Below are 18,332 nucleotides of genomic sequence, written 5' to 3'. Positions count from 1 at the left end.
CCAACACCATCAACAATTTATAGACTGGTGTTCAAATATATAAACTGGTGTTTAAATGTATAGACTGGTGCTTACTTTTAATTAATACCTATTCCCATTTCATTATGTAGAAAATAAAGGAAACACTAATCTGTCATCTAAAGTCCCCAACACACTTGAAATCTGCACATAGATTAAAAAAAGTATATAATGGTGGGTGAATTTATTTCACTCTACCAGAAATTGAGATCACATTTCACGCTTAATATCACAGAAAGCAATAAAGACCAAGGTCATAAATTGCTAATGATTTTCCAAGGTATCATTCGCTTTTCATTGACTTTATTATTGATTTCATCGATATCTTAAACAATATTTTAAAGAAAATTATCACAAATATTAAAAACATTATGCTTCATTATTCAATAAAATACGGTTGTCATAATTTTGTCATCCTCAATATCTTCCAGAGTTGATAAAGCAACGATATAATAAGATAACAACTGGTCATATTGATGATATAATAATCATTTATAGCCGTACAGGAAAAACTTTGATTTTGCAACAGGTCAAGAGTTTATAATATTCAAGCTGTATACATAATGCTTAACAGAATTACAAAATCTGGAAAATATAATCTAATAATCTGCAAATATTGTTTAAGTTTTGTGTTAGTTATTTTCAATAACATAGTGTATTTATAACCATTAGTCCTGGAAATGTAAAAGTAAGGTATACATTTTTGTCTTTTATCATGCAAATAAAAACAAAGCAGAAGATAGTAAGATTCATCAACTTACAGAGTGTACTAATCTTATGTTAAAGGAAACATTAGCCTATCAACCAGGTACAACATAAAACCTATGATTTGCAGTTCTAAACTTAGTTAAGCCTTTTATATATGTTTTGTTGGTATTAAATTAAATACTGGATGTTTTCTAAATCCAAATTAGTTTTAAACAACCTGTAATTAAAATCTTTAGATGATGTAGAGATGTTAGCTGTCTAAATCTGTCCGTACTGACCTTGTAGTTGTTCTTCAGATTTTGTCAATCATTTAAGTGACACAAAACGTTGATTTCTCCATATGTACCTAAAACCAACATAATCCAGTATAGATTTTACCTCTACTATACATTAATTGTCATAGGAAATATCACAAAAATGTCTTCATAAGAGAGAATACATATGATATGAAATTTGTCTTGATAGCCACTAACTAATCTAGCCCAATTGTTTATCATGCAAGTTTTACTGCTAATAATTAAGGGGAAACGATCAAATACCACATATAAAGAGGTAGATTTCTGACATTCAGTACACTTCTAAGGAAAGAATGAGTCTGTTCAACTATATTTGATCTTACAAATCCCCAATGTTAAAATTGGTACAACTGTCTGACAATAGTTTTTAATAGATGAAACTCTACAGGTAAATCTAAATTGTGTTTATGCTTTCTAATAAATACATACCTTTATTAACAAAAGATATTTGATTTTCAGGCCATTTTATATAACATAAGGTCTAAGTTGTTCATATATTGCTCTAAAACATCAATACAGGCATTTCTTATCTTAAATTTGTATGTGTGATCATTTCTTAAACCAAATACAATTTTGTTTTCCTAATACTAATTGTAAGTTTCAAATTGTTGCAATATCTACTAAATATATCAAATGTATACTGCATGTCATCAGAACATAACAGCAACATATTTAACATATATACAAAATCTTTCAACCTCTACACCCATTTAATAATAAAATTTATTTTAGGAACTGATATAGATTTCTCTCTCAGAATATTAGTTCAGTTTTGCAGACCAGAGGTATGGTGCCTAATATGATAACAAAGTAACAACTTTGGTGGGATAAAGAATGGGATAAGGCAACATATAATAAAAACTACTGACTATGATGCTTTATGTTCTCAAATACTGAAGCTGACATTTAGTATATAGAGAGCACAAATCAGCTTTTAAATCAAAAACCGCACTCAAGAAAAGATACACCAGAGGATCCCAGATGAATAAATAAACTCAAGCAAGGAGAAACCCTTGACAATTCTGGCACATTTTGAAATGGAGAAACATTATTCTCAACAAGAAGTAGAATACATCTGCCCCCCAAACTGGAATGAATACTTTTATATCTTTATTGAAGAAGCCTGTGTTTGAGCTGGATGACTCTGACAATTTTGTTTAGTGAAGAACTACCTCACTTACAGGTTAATGACTTAAAGACTCCTATTGCAAATGATAAAATTATGACACAATTATGAAAAGTTTACATAAAATAAAAAGCAAAACCCCTGGACCTGATATGATATTTACCCATTTTTATCAGAGCATGAATGTAATGATCTTACCATTCCTTAATGCTTTATTCAACAAAATCTTTGAATCTGGTTATTTTCCCAACAGTGGGATAAGAGTATTATCTGTCCTATTTGTAACTGCGGTGACAAGAGCGATCCAAACAATTACAGAGGTATGTCTCTTATTGATGCTCTATGCAAGATCTTTACTGATATATTGAATAGATTAAGTGCAAGCATGTTTTATGAAAAAATAATCCATATGTGACAATATCTTTATTATTCAGGCTTTAAAAAAAACTATACCAAAACAGCTAAGGTAACAGGTCTATGATTGGATACATCAGTTTTGCCTTTGTTTGAGGGGAGGTATAAACTGTCTCAATAACATCTTCAATCCAACCACCTGGTATGAAGACTGAAATATAAGAGTTACCATGAAGGATCTGTCACAGTGGTGTTTGGTAAAGACAGGTTGAGATTCGTCCAGCTAAAAAGAGTGACCTGTCTCAGTGGTGGTTGGTAAAAACATGATACATGTATTTTGTTATACAGTCAAGATGTTAAGATGTCCAGAAACTTGATGGTAACAAACCATCTGGTGGTGAAATATTTCCATGCTGCTTTAAACTTGACTCTAAAAATATTTCCAATCTAGATACTGGTCCACTCCCTCCTGAGGAAGCTATGTTCTTTAACTTTGGCAAAAACTCTTTCACTAACACATGCAGCAGCTTCTGAAATTGCTTTCTGTATTCTCTACACAAAGCATGTCCAGTGACCTGTAGAAGGTCGAAAATCATGGTTGCCGTGACATCTGGAATGGGGTCAGTGTTCAGGATCCTTGACAACCAAGTCCAAGCCTTTTCCAGTCCATGAGGGTGGGGATGTCTGGAGCCCCTGGGTGGTGATGAGACAATTATGGCAGCATACAGCCTCATTATGCCTGACATTCTTTTCAAATATTGGTCCTGTTTCTCTACTTCACCATTTTCATATTTGTAACCACATGCCCTGTTTAAATGAGACAATTAACAATAGTTCAGTATTAATAAATAAGAATGTGAAAAAAGAAAAGTTGGTTACAGCTCTCCCCCCATTATAACAAGCTTCATTATAATGCAATTCCAGATATAACATAGTGATGATATCAACCCCATAGCCAAATTATGAAAAATATTCTTTTTAATAAAGGTTTAGCATTCATCAGGTAAAACCTTACTTCAAAACTATTGTACTTGATTTGGACATCACCAGAACATGAATTTTGAGTCAGTGTTTGACATATCCACCATTGTATTCAGTCAGTGTCAGAGACTGTATTCCTAAATAGCCAACGGCACACCAGAACTTACTCAAGTCTCTATTTACTATTTGTAATCACTGAATGTCTGATCATGTATTCCTAACAGGCTGCAGCACGCCTGATATTACTCGTCTCTAATGAGCAACTATTGTATTCAGTCAATGTCAGATATTGTATTCCCAACAGGTCATAAAGCACTTAAAATTACCAATGTTATTCATTAATCACTTATGTATTCAATGTCGGATATTGTATTCCCAACAGGCCATCGCACAATTGAAAATGACAATGTCTTTTACTAACCACATTTGTTACTTGTCCATGTCATCTATTGTATTTGTAAAATTTCCTATAGCACAAAATTAACTCCAGCAGGTCAGTGACTTAATTTTACAACAAAGAAAGAACCACTTGTTGTAGGTCATTGTAGACTGACACTTGGACAGCAACAGATCACAACAAAGATGTACACAAGATATGATTTTGCTTTCTGTTTTCTGTTGTCATCCAATAAACAATGGCCCATAGTAACCTCAGCTGTGGTACTTGTCATGAAAAACTAGTGACTTATGTAATTCAAATCAACATACAGTACATTATCCAATTAGCAGAGAGTCAGTGACAGTCATTGAAAGATGCTTATTTATAGTAGAAATAAAGTCTAGCAAAACAATGATGTGTCACTTTGTTGTGAAATCCATTAGATTTATAATGAATTTAGTATTGCCTCTATTTACAAGTGAATTAAGACAGAACACTGTCCATTTCAATCATTTTGATAAACAATAAATTGAGACACCTTTCCAGGAAAAGAAAAATCTTTTCTTTGAAAGATAAGCTGGATGTCTTAAAATGATTTAAATCTTGAAATCACTTGATGGTCAGTACTGAATCAACACTGACTGAGACTTTTTTAAAATCAATTTAAATCACTTTAAACTTGATGGCAATGCAGTTTATAAATGAGGATTGACAAGTACTTTTTATTAAAGATGGGTGTTACATCATTGTTTTAATATTACTCAAATGATCTATCAGATGCATGACAACATGGTTTGAAAAAAAACCCACATAAAGATTAGCACTGTATATTTCCATTTGGAAACATTATTATTGGACAAAATAAATGCACAAAAACTTCCCCCATATCTAATTTACATTGACTAAGATTATTACTATTTGTTTGACTGGCATTTTATTTACCCATCCACCCCAAACACACAAGCATTCACATGATATACTATCTCTTTGCCTGTGGCACATCTCACATCTCACTAATATGGGCTTGATGAAAAACTTGTATCTAATGTTTAATTTATGATGCTAGATAAAATATTCTCTCAAACACTGAAGGAAAAAGAAAAAGTGGAAGGAGCTCTAAGACTTACTTGAAGTATTCCTGTGAACTCTGGCCCTCCTGCCTGGGAATATAGCAGGGCAATATGTATGGGCACATGTTGTAAAAATGTCCTAGTAATAGTTCACCGAGATCTGGGTGTTCACTCCACAGACCCACTGTTACCATGGCAATGGCAAAAGCTGTGTCATGCTTAGATGAAACCTGCTCTTCACCTTTTTTCTGAAATGTGATATTTACCCATATATAACACAATGGAATGCAAAAAGCCTAGACCCTGAGCTACTGCTGCATTATATGATGGCAGATCTTAATCTATGCTGTTTATGCTATGTGCAATACACAAGCAAAGGACTATAACTCTATAAAAAAGACATTAGCAAAGTGATTTATCAATATGCATGTTACAGCACTTGCCTTCTCATAGAATACAAAATACAAGTCAAGTATTTGTTATAAGAAATTGGGTTTATTGTGCACAAGGTTGGTAAATGGAAATAAATACATTTCTCCTGCTTTATTATACTCTGCAAATACAATCAAAATACATTTACTACAACTATAAATAATACCGTCATCAGTGCATTACTGTTCTGCATGTATACATTGATTCTGTTTACAGTACATTCAATACGAATGACTTACTACCCCACACATTTATAAATTATCCAGCTAGAGTGATAGTGGACCAAATAAACTTGCACACAAAATAATCAGTGTGTAGAAAAGAAGTAGAGAGCAGACAGACAGACAGACAATACTGAAAATAATGTTATAAATAGATGCAGTATGTCATTTTCCTTTGGCAATGAGAAGACAGTATAACATTCAGCGAGTTGCACTTGCATATTAAGCAGGCACAATCGTGGCCATGTTCAGCAATGGTGTGAAAAATGATCTGACTATTCCTTAAAGATGTGACAGTAAGCCAAACTTTGGACAGACATCTAAAGTCAAATGCCTGAGCTAAACATTGCTACCAAATTTATTAAACTACATGAAATGTAGCTTGAAATATCAGCAAGAATTCTTAAATAGGTTGCACGTGAAGGGAGAGAAGTGTCCTCTGGTTTATTATTATATATAGTACATGTACAACTGATAGTCAAACTGTAAGCAATGATACGAGCTCCTGTGACTAAAATCTGAATTTTACTAAGATGAGATACATAGGGGTTCTTTACCAAGAAATTTAGGAGTATTCATCAATGAATAGAGGGCTGGGAGGGAAGGTCCCACCTGTAACAATGTACCCCCCCCCCCCATTTATTGATGGATACTCTTCATTTTCTTGGTAACTAGCCCCTGTGGTGGCAACTGCTTTATGCAATCCAATATGGTGGCTTAAGATGGCATGGTAGCCTTGATTTCGAATGAATCAATCATATTTTAGAACTCTATATCCCTATATATGTATGATGCATTTACTTTCTGCCTGTTATAAAACAGAAAATTGCAAGGAAATTTGTAATTAAATATTTTAAAATGAGAATAAAACAACAGATTTTTAACAAGAAAGATGTACACCCATATTCAGGTATAAATTACAGGACAAATATGGGAAAAATGGGACACCTGGCAGCTATGTAACATTCAAGAAATTCCATGGCAATCCATACAATCTCTGGAACTAGTTGTACTTACAAGATTGCATCATACAGTGTCTTAAACTACAAGACAAAATGGCAATATCTCTAACAAGAAACTGTAAAAATAAAAGTGATTTGTTTACATGCACTTGATCATATTATGTATGAAGTTTCATGACAATCCATGAGAAATTGTATAGACAGTATATAAAGCTAGAAGGCAAAAATAGCAATAATCCCCCAAAATGGGAGGAGGAAAGTGATTTCTTCATATGTACATCTTCATAATATTTATCAAGTTTCATAGTACTTCATCAAAAACTACAGGGCAAATTGTGCTTGAGAGACTGTGTCATGCACTGCAAGACAAAAAGGGCAATAACTCTAACAAAAATCTCTTGAAGGAACTAATTTTCTACTGACTAAAAAGAATTTCAAGGAATCCAGATTAAGATTGCTTCTTCTTTTTAACTGTTGAGTGTTGAACCCTTATCTGATATTTCTGAGAGAAGAGATTTGTTTTTGAAAGCAACAACATACATCTTCACCCATGAATACCATTATATCATCCTGTGATCTTAATAAGGTTAAGTCTTGGGACCCACTCCATGCCTCTAAATATCCTACTGGGTCTTGTGTGGCTCAATAGTTTCAAGATATCTTGCTTGAAAGGTATGTGTGACTGACAACACGAAACAAATATGTCTCTTTCCTGTCCAAGAGAGAGGAGGGAGAGCAAACTGATATGAAAACATTTTTATTCTGGACTACTATAGATACAGACCACAATCATTTTGGCGATGAGGCTTTGACAGAAAAGCTGTGCATCTGGATGGTCCCTTATTGAAATTCTCTTATTGCCCACGTCCACTAGCTGTCCTGATAATAAGGATGACAGCCGCTGCAACTTGTCACGCAGATGTGCACCGCTGACCGGGGATATCGCATTGATTGGAATATTGACAGCTTTTTGGAAATCAAATTTCAGCTTTTTTGACTGAAATGAACAAAACTTTTTCTTTTGAAAAACTGAACAAAGCAATTACTATCTAGATATAAGTAAAAGCCAAAAAATGTTACTTTTACAGTAACAAAATTTAAACGTTGGATAAATGGCAATAAATGATATTAAAACTACAGACAATTAGGAAATATTAGTGACATCAATATCATAATGATATCATGTCAGCATTCTTCAAAGACAATTTCTGAAGGCATGGTAGTAGATATATGATTTAAAAAGAATAGCACTTTGTATGCCTTCCCTGTGTTTAATAGTACTCTACAAAGACACTACTAGGGCCTGGCTGGAGATTATATACCAATGGATCACAATGACCAGGATCTAAGGTCAACTGCACTAACTAGCTGCCCAGAAACCATTATTTTCTTAACAGATTTACCAAGTCTGACTTCTGACCATTTTACATCAGAAACTGGAAGTTTCTTTATTACCCTAAGAGCATGCCATCCTTAAGTCGTGTATTCACTCATGAACAAAAGTTATCCCGCAAAATTAATTCTTCTTTAAGCCAATGACCTCACCATTTTGCCTTTGACTCCCAAATAAACAGGTCTTTTCACTATATTAAGTTTAAGTCTGCCAAAAAACTCTGATCAAGGTACACGGTCAAGTAAGTTCAAGCCCTTTAAAAACATTTGGTCAAGCTGCCATGTTTAGAAGTAATGTTATTATGCAGGAACCACATTTCTTCTGTGAGAGAAATTGACCTTATTAATGATAATATTAATCATGATGTGGACTTAATACAGCACCAAATCTTCAGAAGCTCCAAGCTCTTTACAGTATTAGATAAAACATAAAAACGTATACAATGACAAACACCAAGAAATTACAAAACATAATGAAGGTGTTGGGTTTGCTTGGATGTCATGCATTTGTTGGGTTCTATTTATCATCTGGAAGTTTTACTTAGTAGCAAACAGAGATGGAGGGTTAGGGGCTGTTACGTTGAGATGGCATGTTACACAGAGGTGATCTGATGCAAGTTTGTGGGATACCAATGAAGACAGTTGAATATTATCGTTATGTCTATGAAGAATCCAGTCTAAAATGTGACCATGCTTATCAGTGGGTTGGCTAACTGACTCGTGTTGAAAATATGAATAGAACCTATGAGTTTTCATGTGTATGGATTTCCAGTCAAAGTGAAAATTACAATTTCCAAGAAAACTCAGTTGCCACCTATTAAATTTCCATACTCCTGTAGCATAGGAAATTACTCCAAAAAGAGAGATTCAGTCAGGTTCTATTTTTTTTCAATAAGAGGAGGGTGGTAGAAGCAGAACAAATGGATTGCCCTTTGTTCCATTGTGAGTGAGGTTTGGACCAGTTCAAATGATGTAAGTTTGAAATTGAAAGTTGTAGTGTGATTAAAATGGTGAATTAAGATGACAGCAATTCTACCTCTGTGGGAGTGGCATGGGAACAACTTGGAGTAACCTGAGGGTGTTTGATCCACACAATAGGCATTGTTATTACCCAATATGTAAGTCATCCACACCCAATATGTAAGTGATCCACACCAATATGCAGGTCATCCACACCAATATGCAAGTCATCCACACCCAATATGTAAGTTGTCCACACCCAATATGTAAGTCATCCACACCCAATATGTAAGTCATCCACACCCCATTTGTAAGTTATCCACATCCAATATGCAAGTCATCCACACCCAATATGTTGTTGTTGTTGTGGGATTTAACGCCAATTTTTCAGCACACGATAGGCTATACATGGCGGCCAGTATTAATGGTGGAGGAAGAACCCAGGAAAACCCCGGAAAGAACCACCGACCCACGAGAAGCTACTGGCAAGCTTTCTCACATGCCCACATTGGCTGAATCTTAGACTCAAACCGCCGCAGACAGAGGTGAGATGGCAGTGATCCGTAACGAACAGCGCTTTAGACCACTCGGCCACTCGTGGCCCCTACACCCAATATGTAAGTGATCCATACCCAATATGTAAGTTATCCACACCCAATATGTAGTCATTCAAAAACCTTGATGAAGGTACATGGTGAAGAACAGAAATTTTGGGCAAAACAAATTTTTTCTCCTTTCACCCAGTGACCCTGACCTTCAACCATCTGAACCCAAATTCTACTGTTTAGTCAGTGACCCTGACCTTTAAACTTTTGATCCCAAATTCAATAGATTTCTTTTTAACTCCAGTGCCAGCCAATAACAAAGTTTCATCTAAGTATGTGATGTAGAACCAATAACTCAAGTTGTTGTATGGAAACAATGTTGGTAACAGACTGACAAACGAACACATACATGGATATCACAACATAATATGATCTGTCTACAGGTAGACATATAAAACAGGATTTAAAAGAGTCCCTAATTTACATAATTTTAAACAACGATATCATAAATTCTACAGAATACTCTACAGCATGCTGGACTCGTGACCAAATGGGTGTTGAGTGAATTCCTTTCACTGAGATCAGGTTAGCTAACACCAAATAGGGAAATATACATTATCTACCAAACCAAAACAGAATACTTCTAGGGAAATATACATTATCTATCAAAACAGAATAGAATATGTCCAGGTAAATATGCATTATTTACAAAACAAAAATACTTCTAGGAAAATATGCATCATCTACCAAATCAAAATGGAATACTTCAAAGAAAATATGAGTGTGTGTGGTTTGGAATTTTAACGTAGCTTTAACAATTTTTCAGTCATATTGCTACAGTGTCTGCAGAGTGGCAGTTTACAGTGATGTCTAGCACTGGGGCATCATGCCGCAGACATGTAGCATATGTCCCACCCAGTCACATTATCCTGGCACCAGGCCGACCAGTCCAAACACTAACCTCATAATGATGAGTGCCAAGCAAGGCAGCTGTTAGTACCATTTTTGTAAGTCTTTGGTATGACTTGGCCAGGGACTGAACCCACAATCTCCTGCATCCAAGGCGAACATTCTAGCAACTAAGTCACCGGAGCTGTCTGATAATCTGCAGTTGGATAATCTACTAATACATGGTAAAAATCTTATGGGGATGTAGTGCTGAATTGGATACATCAAAACTTTTGGATCCTGTGAATTCAGTTTCATAATTTAATACCCACTTTCAGAAACGTAATGGGGGGCCCCGAGTGGCCGAGTGGTCTAAAGCGCTCTTCGTTACGGATCACTGCCATCTCACCTCTGTCTGCGGCGGTTCGAGTCTAAGATTCAGCCAATGTGGGCATGTGAGAAAGCTTGCCAGTAGCTTCTCGTGGGTCGGTGGTTCTTTCCGGGGTTTTCCGGGTTCTTCCTCCGCCATTAATACTGGCCGCCATGTATAGCCTATCGTGCTGAAAAATGGCGTTAAACCCCACAACAACAACAGAAACATAATAGTCACATAGTGGACTACAAATATAAGGACCAAACTAATAATGCAATCTATGAAGACCTTAGGATTACATTCTCATTGGGACAAACAAAAAATGTAATCTATGAAGACGTTAGGACTCCATTTTCATTCAGACAAACATATAATGTAATCTGTGAAGACATCAAGACTACAATCTCATCCGGAAAAACAAATAATGTAATCTATGAAGACGTTAGGACTCCATTCTCATTCGGACAAACATATAATGTAATCTATGAAGATGTTAGGACTCCATTCTCATTCGGACAAATAATGTAGTCTATGAAGACGTTAGGACTACATTCTCATTTGGACAAACAAATAATGTAATCTATGAAGATGTTAGGACTCCATTCTCATTCGGACAAACAAATAATGTAATCTATGAAGACATCAGGACTACATTCTCATTCGGACAAACAAATAATGTAATCTATGAAGACGTTAGGACTCCATTCTCTACAAGAACTACACCTCACTGGTTCAATGTGCTTCCTACAGTCACCTAAAGTCTGTTGACAAAAGATTGCATCGGAATAGTATTCATTAAATCCTGACGCCTTGCATATCCTGTTTAGAATTTCTGTTTGACATGTGGCATTTCTGCAAAACAATAAGCCTCATTGGGCATTCATTCTGACTTCTTGCTTGAACATTCTCTGGTGAATATTCATGTCAGCTGAGTGATTTCTGATTGATCAATATTAAATTGCTTTCATGTCACAAGTGCTTCAACAATCTTAACATAATGGTGTTCAAGTTGCAATTTTATCTGCCCAGAAAGTCAGAATCTGACAGAAGTAATTTTAATTTAAAAAATCTGAGGTTAAAATCTGAAATCATTCTGTCATAATTGGAATGGTTGGCATATTTGTTGATACTCTCAACAAAAAAAATTAATTGACAAAAAGTGCGGATGAGACAATAAAGTATTTCCTTAAATAAACCAGGAATGTAAATATTCCTCACAATCTTACCTGTGGTGTAGCTGAAAGCGATTGTATCTTCTGCTCCACTGATTTCAATTTCTCTTGCAGTCTAGTATACTCCAGGAAAGCCTTTACGTCAACACATGGGAGCTCAACTGAAAAAGATGCAATGAAATTAAAAAACTTGCAAAGATATGGGCACAAAATCTTTACCTGAGCTTTTGTTTGTTTAAATATTAGACAAGGAGGGAAAATTCCAAGGTCTATCATCCCAGAACAAGTTTAAAATCTTGTTTGACAAATAGTATATTGTGCTACTGGTCTAGAATTTTATATACAAAATTAAGGACAAATCCAGACTTTTATAACTTTTCTTTAAAACTCTTATTCCAGGCAAGTGGTCTTTCCTGAAATACTTTGCGAAAAGGTAGGGAGAAAAAAGTAGGGGATTAATGAGATATTTCATAAATAAAAATGGTACGAAATGTACATAAATTACTGAAAAAATACAACCTCTACTTGACTTACTGCATAAACGTGAATGAAAGCATCTTCTTACTTGCATCATTTCTCTTTAATCCAGTTACCTATATTTTCTTAAAATCCCAGCCTCACATCACAAAGACCATGACTGAATTTTCTTGCTACAGCCATTAATGCAATGTGTAATCCATTTCCCACAAAGAATTTGAAAAATACACTGGAATAATTGGGCCCATTTGCAAAAAGTAGAGAAATATAGTGAATCTGACATAAAAGTTGGAAAAACTAGGGCCATATGGGAAACAATTTTATGATTTTTCCCAATTATTTTGTTAAAGCTTACTAGTAAATAAGGACTTTGTACCTGAACTGAATTGATCGTTACAAAGATCCTGAGTATAAGAGTGATGATGTTTGATTTTTTAAGTTTTATTTTATTTACGACTTCATTGCCATCATGTGCTGTAATTTTCGTTATTTTTCAGGACAAAGACCTGTCAGAACCAGAAAGCACATTTTTTATAGAAAACTATGTTTCATCAAAAATACTTAACCAATCACATTAACCCTTTACCTCATGCAAGCATCTTTGGATGCACCTACTCCATTCGCATGGAAGCACCTTTTGAAGCCTGCTGTAAACATCAGCCATTTTGAGCTAGTTTTCGTAGCACCACCTTCAGGGAAAACCCCCCTATTAGATACTACATTCATTTCTGCGAATGACAATTACGTCAGATCACGTGGTCGCTATTCATGCACTGGTCGATATCTGCTATTTAAAGTAACTGGGTCGTAACCTCCACACTCCAAAATAGCAGCCACGGATTGCATTCAGTACGTACGAAGTTTTCACGATTATAATAACAACCACGAAAGATTCAATAAATTAGGTAAAGTCTCAGATATTGATGTAGGCAGCAATTATTTTTTTTTATAAATTATCAGATTCAGATGACTTAGTGATGAAGACACACACGAAAACCTTGTAAATTTCGAGTATCGGAAATGGCAGCTATGGTTGGTCACACGGCCTCACTGACATGAGTTCTCTCTCGATTTTGAAGCACATAAAAAAATTCTTCTGTTAAAAATAATTACACAGCTATAAAAATTGGACTTTATTCTTAAATTTGTCCAAATATAATATATGTGTACCAAAAATGTAAAATGGTTAAAACTGCTGTTAAACGTAACATACACTACATTGCTTAACAGTTCACAGGCAGGATTTCATTCAGTACTTACGAAGTTTTCACGATTAGAATCACAACCACGAAAGATTCAATAACTTTGGTAAAGGCTCTGATATTTATGTAGGCAGCAATTAGTTTTTACTGATTATCAAATTCAGATGACTTAGTGAAGTAGACACAGACGAAAAACATGTAAATTTCGAGTATGGGAAATGGTAGCTACGGTTGGTCACGCGGCCTCACTGACATGACGGTGAACGAGTTCTCTCTCGATTTTAAAGCACATAAAATATTCTTCTGTGAAAAATAATTACACAGCTATAACAATCGGACTTTCCTCTTAAATTTTTCCACATATAATAGATGTGTACCAAAAACGTAAAATGGTTAAAACTGCTGTTAAACGTAACACCACTACATTGCTTAACAATTCACATGCAGGCCTATGCATATGCGGTCAGCTAGGTAACAGTTGTTCTATTTATAGTGTGCTGCACTTTGTCACTATGCTCTATGAGGTAAAGGGTTAACATTAGGGATATATGCCTGCAACCATCACATTAACATTAGGGATATATGCCTGCAACCTATCACAGGGATATATGCAACCTCCCAAACCTAGCCCTTCTAAAAGACAAAAATTCATTTTTTCTGTATCATACAAAGGGTAAAAGGTCTTACCCATTTCATCCCCTTGCCACCACTAGGTGCTGCCAGTTTTAAAAGAAAGCAAATTACCAACGATATTGCTTGCATAGCAGGGTGGATGGTAGGGTCTTTTTAAGTAACGAGATTTTGTATGTATACTCAGAGAAACATAATTTACTACAAATATTACCTTTCTCCTTGAATACATCCCTCAACCACATTAACTTAGAAGAACAGGCAACAGGATGGACTACTGAACATCCTACTTTACCTTATGTATCCTTCTAGGGAATAAAGATTTCCTGTGTAAACAATAACTCACTCTCCACTTAAAGCAACACAGCCTATGGTCATATGAATTGTGACCACTCTATCAATTTAAGATAATTACAGAAATCTTCTTACTGGCAAAATTCACTGGTGAATCAACAATGCTAAGAGGCTGTGTTGGTTTAACTGGGTCTGGTGGTTGTATGGACAACAGAGAAATTCTCTGTCACAATGCCATTGTCTCTACATTATTCATGGGTAAGCAGTGAATATGGAACAAGCTGACTCTGCCACATGATTTTGTTGTACTGGTGCAGTGGGCTGAGTTGTTGAGAGTATGGTTGGCATGGTTACTGGCTGTGTGGAAGGTGGTCTGGTTTGTGCTAGTACTAGCCAATGCCATGAGCATGGGCTGCCAGAAAGATCTATCACAAAAATCCCTGTAATAATATTTTTGTGTGCTTATGTCTGGCGTGATGGATGGATCTGTCAGCAAGATCCATGTAACTGTATGTAGCCATAGGCATTTTAGAATGGACTGATCATTAAGATCTCTGTAACTGTACATCATCAAGATCTCCACAAATGTTGACAGATGAAGCTGAAGACCTGGTGAGACAGATCTATCACTAAGATGTAAGAAAGATGATGCCATATGCCTGGCAAGATAGAAGGATCTATCAGCAAGATCCCTTGATTTGGATCACTGGACTGGCTTGATGACTGACCCATCTATGGATGGCTCTAGACAGGGATACAGTAATTTAGGATGGATCAAATGGATCACCTCACCTCATTAATCCAGACTCACACGTCTGAAGGCCATGTTTGGATACGTGGGGGGAACTTACACCATCTGTGCTACGTAAAAATGTGGGTTTACTCCCAATGATTTGATAATTACTTGTAGAATATAAAATTTGCATCCACATCACACTCTTTCTTTGCCTTGATTGACTTTTGCAAAACTCCATATACTCTCAGACCATATGCAACACATGCTGCAGGGTACTGACAAAATACATTTTGTATCCATGATGTTCATTTGTGTCTTCCTTGGTCTTGAACTTGTTACATTTTAATTCACACTGCTAACAGGTTTCACCGAAATGACAAAATAAACAAATCACAACAAAAATGTATAAAATTACAATGCAGCATGTTAACTAGATGCTAAAACACCTCCTGTAATAACTGGGTGAGCAAACATTGGATTGGATTGTTGGGAGTTATTTTATATGATGTTGTATGGAGATAAAGCTTAAAAACTGGCAATACCTGGTGGTGGCAAGGGGAAATAATGGGCAAAAGTTATTGCTCTTTATTTATGATATAGACAGAAAAGACAAGTCTTCATCTTTAAGTATGGCTGAATTTGGCAGGTAGCTGGCTTATAATATAATTGGGGACTGTTTTCACAGGAGAAATACAAACATGGTGCATGCCCCACCACAGTGCCTTAAAACTGACCTGAATACAAAACCCTCTCCATTCACACGCTTCCAAAGTGAGACCAGTCCTCATAAACAGCAACATAAAATAAATATTACTAATGACAGAACTTTATGCAGAAAAAGAACTTATGTAGCAAGGTAACTACAGAAACACACATTAGACTATCCCTTACTTTCAATTTTGTTGATAGGCATAATTTACAAATATACAACTCTTTAAATACATAAATTTAGAATCTGATGAATGTCACTTTTTTCAGTGTATTTCAACAAAAATCTTGTCATGTAAAAAGCTGTAACTTGGTGCCAATATTCAAAATGTACCATTCTACTGCTAAGTATGGAATTTCTTTCTTTTCCTGGCACATATTTTTAAGTCTCAAGTAAAAATAGATGCAACAACTTTAAATAAAGTGAAGAAAGCTCATCCAGTGTCAGGTTTAAATTTTTTTTCTTCAGATTAAAATGAAAAAAAAAAGCTTATGCAGTGTGAGGACTAATTTCTTCATCTTTAGATGAATGGGAATAAAATGAAAGAAAAGCAAATTTTTAAAACATGAAAATAATTTCACAACCTGTTAACTATGTGCAGCCTACTAATGAAGTTATAAAACTTTGATAACAAATGACTAACCTTTTCCTGTGACAGTTGCTGCTGCTGCAGTAGATACCACAACCCCATGTGAGGCCCCACTCTGCAACGATGGTGATGCTACTGCTATGGGAGTTGAAGATGCCAAAGGGGGTCCAGCTGGGAGCTGTGTTAAAAAAATTTCAATCTTATCCAAGGATTATGTATCTTTCACCAGAATGTAAGACTCGCATATACCAAGTTCTTTTGTGAATGTGTGGAAATTCATGTTTCATGATGACATTATAACACTTGTAGTGACCTATGGTCACTCAAAATGTCATTTTTAATATCAGTATAAATGGGTAGATACTACAAGACCTCTATCTGGCCTAAATATTCACAAATGTTCCAAGATGTTATTGACCTGATAAATATCATGGCAAAAAATATATCAACATCTGAAAAACTTAAAATTGCAACTGATTTTTAAAAAATTTGATATGACACCATATGCACATGCCCATGACGTCACATTTGACTATAAAATGACCATTTTGTGCTAAAATTTCAGTTTCAACTATTTAAAAAAAATTAAGGTAGTCCACATGTAGCAACCATATTAATATTTTTACCAAAAGTAAAGGTATGTGTGAACAATCTTCTACTAGAATATCATTTTAGTTGCTGGATGTGGACCATGTGAAAAAGATCAAATTTGAGTGTATCAGCATTCATTGGTACCTTGCATCTCTACAATGGTCAAGTATTAACTACATCTAATTTGATGTTTCTGCTACAATGAACATATGCAATAATTCTGATATATAACAAAATGACCTTATGTTCACTGTACCATGACTACAATACATACGGTATAGTGCAACCATGAAATACAAATTTAATTTGTGTTCGTCGAAAAACCGCAAATTTTGCCATATTTTCTGCATCTTAAAAGACCTCACAAACTACCAGCACAACTGAAAGCATGTTTTCTTTCTTGACAGGAAACATTATTTTAACAAAATCTACATATTTTCAAAATTCAAATGTATTCTCATTTCCGCTTTGAAACAAAAAAAGAAATTAGACAAACCATGTTATTTGCTCACCCCTTATGTCCCTCCCCATAACTTATCTTTTACATTCTTCCTTCAGTGAGTTAAGTTTCTTCCTCTTGCACCATTTTTTCTTTCTGTCTTATTTCTAGTATCATCTATACAAAGATTTTAATCAGATTACAAATAATGGGGTCTTTCTCAACTTTGGCCGGTGTTCAGTTGCTGGATTTTGAATGTAATATAGCCATCATCTTTAATCTTGTAACTTAAAAGAAGAAACATGTTATCATTTCCACTTGAAACTCAATGCCATATGACCTAGCTTATTTGAAGTACAAGGGTTTGGGAATACAAACTTACAAGAGGTAAAATAGTATGGTGAAAATCTGTATATTTCTAATGTATCATTCTTAATTTTGAAGTCATTTAATGTAAAATTCCAATACTACATGGACATAAATGCAATAATATGGCACGATGTTCTACAAAAATGAAATCTAGAACTGTCTCCTGATTATATTAATGACTGAATATACAGGAACTTAAAGGGATAAATACCATGTATTTAAAAAAAGGAGATAATGTTGAGTTCTCATTGGGAATGACACAGTAATGATGTCTGTAGTAACATCATGGGCAGGAGAAGCATTGCACATTGGTACAAATACATTTGTATAAATCTGTCTTACTGTAATTTTTTGTTTTTTCATATCCATTCCTGAAACCCATTTGATACATAATAAGAAACTAGTGCCAGTTCACTGAT

The 18,332-nt window shown here is 35.0% G+C and overlaps 1 protein-coding gene across 1 annotated transcript in view; it reads right to left on the bottom strand.

Moving 5' to 3' along the window:
• Window positions 1-304: 304 nt before the first annotated feature.
• The window catches only part of LOC149775769 (uncharacterized), a 54,940-nt gene continuing 36,912 nt past the window's right edge, over window positions 305-18,332 (bottom strand). The window contains exons 9-13 of the mRNA XM_089943417.1: window positions 16,569-16,692; window positions 11,932-12,038; window positions 7,332-7,544; window positions 4,990-5,180; window positions 305-3,309 (exon numbers count right to left, since the gene is read on the bottom strand). Of these exons, the coding sequence (XP_089799543.1) occupies window positions 2,859-3,309; window positions 4,990-5,180; window positions 7,332-7,544; window positions 11,932-12,038; window positions 16,569-16,692 (1,086 nt within the window). The 3' untranslated portion in view covers window positions 305-2,858. The remainder of the gene's footprint in view (window positions 3,310-4,989; window positions 5,181-7,331; window positions 7,545-11,931; window positions 12,039-16,568; window positions 16,693-18,332) is intronic.

Source organism: Sinohyriopsis cumingii, chromosome 19, assembly GCF_028554795.1.
Source record: "Sinohyriopsis cumingii isolate HCF-2022 chromosome 19, ASM2855479v2, whole genome shotgun sequence".
Classification (NCBI taxonomy): Eukaryota; Metazoa; Mollusca; class Bivalvia; order Unionida; family Unionidae; genus Sinohyriopsis; species Sinohyriopsis cumingii.
This window is presented reverse-complemented; position numbering and strand designations above follow the sequence as displayed.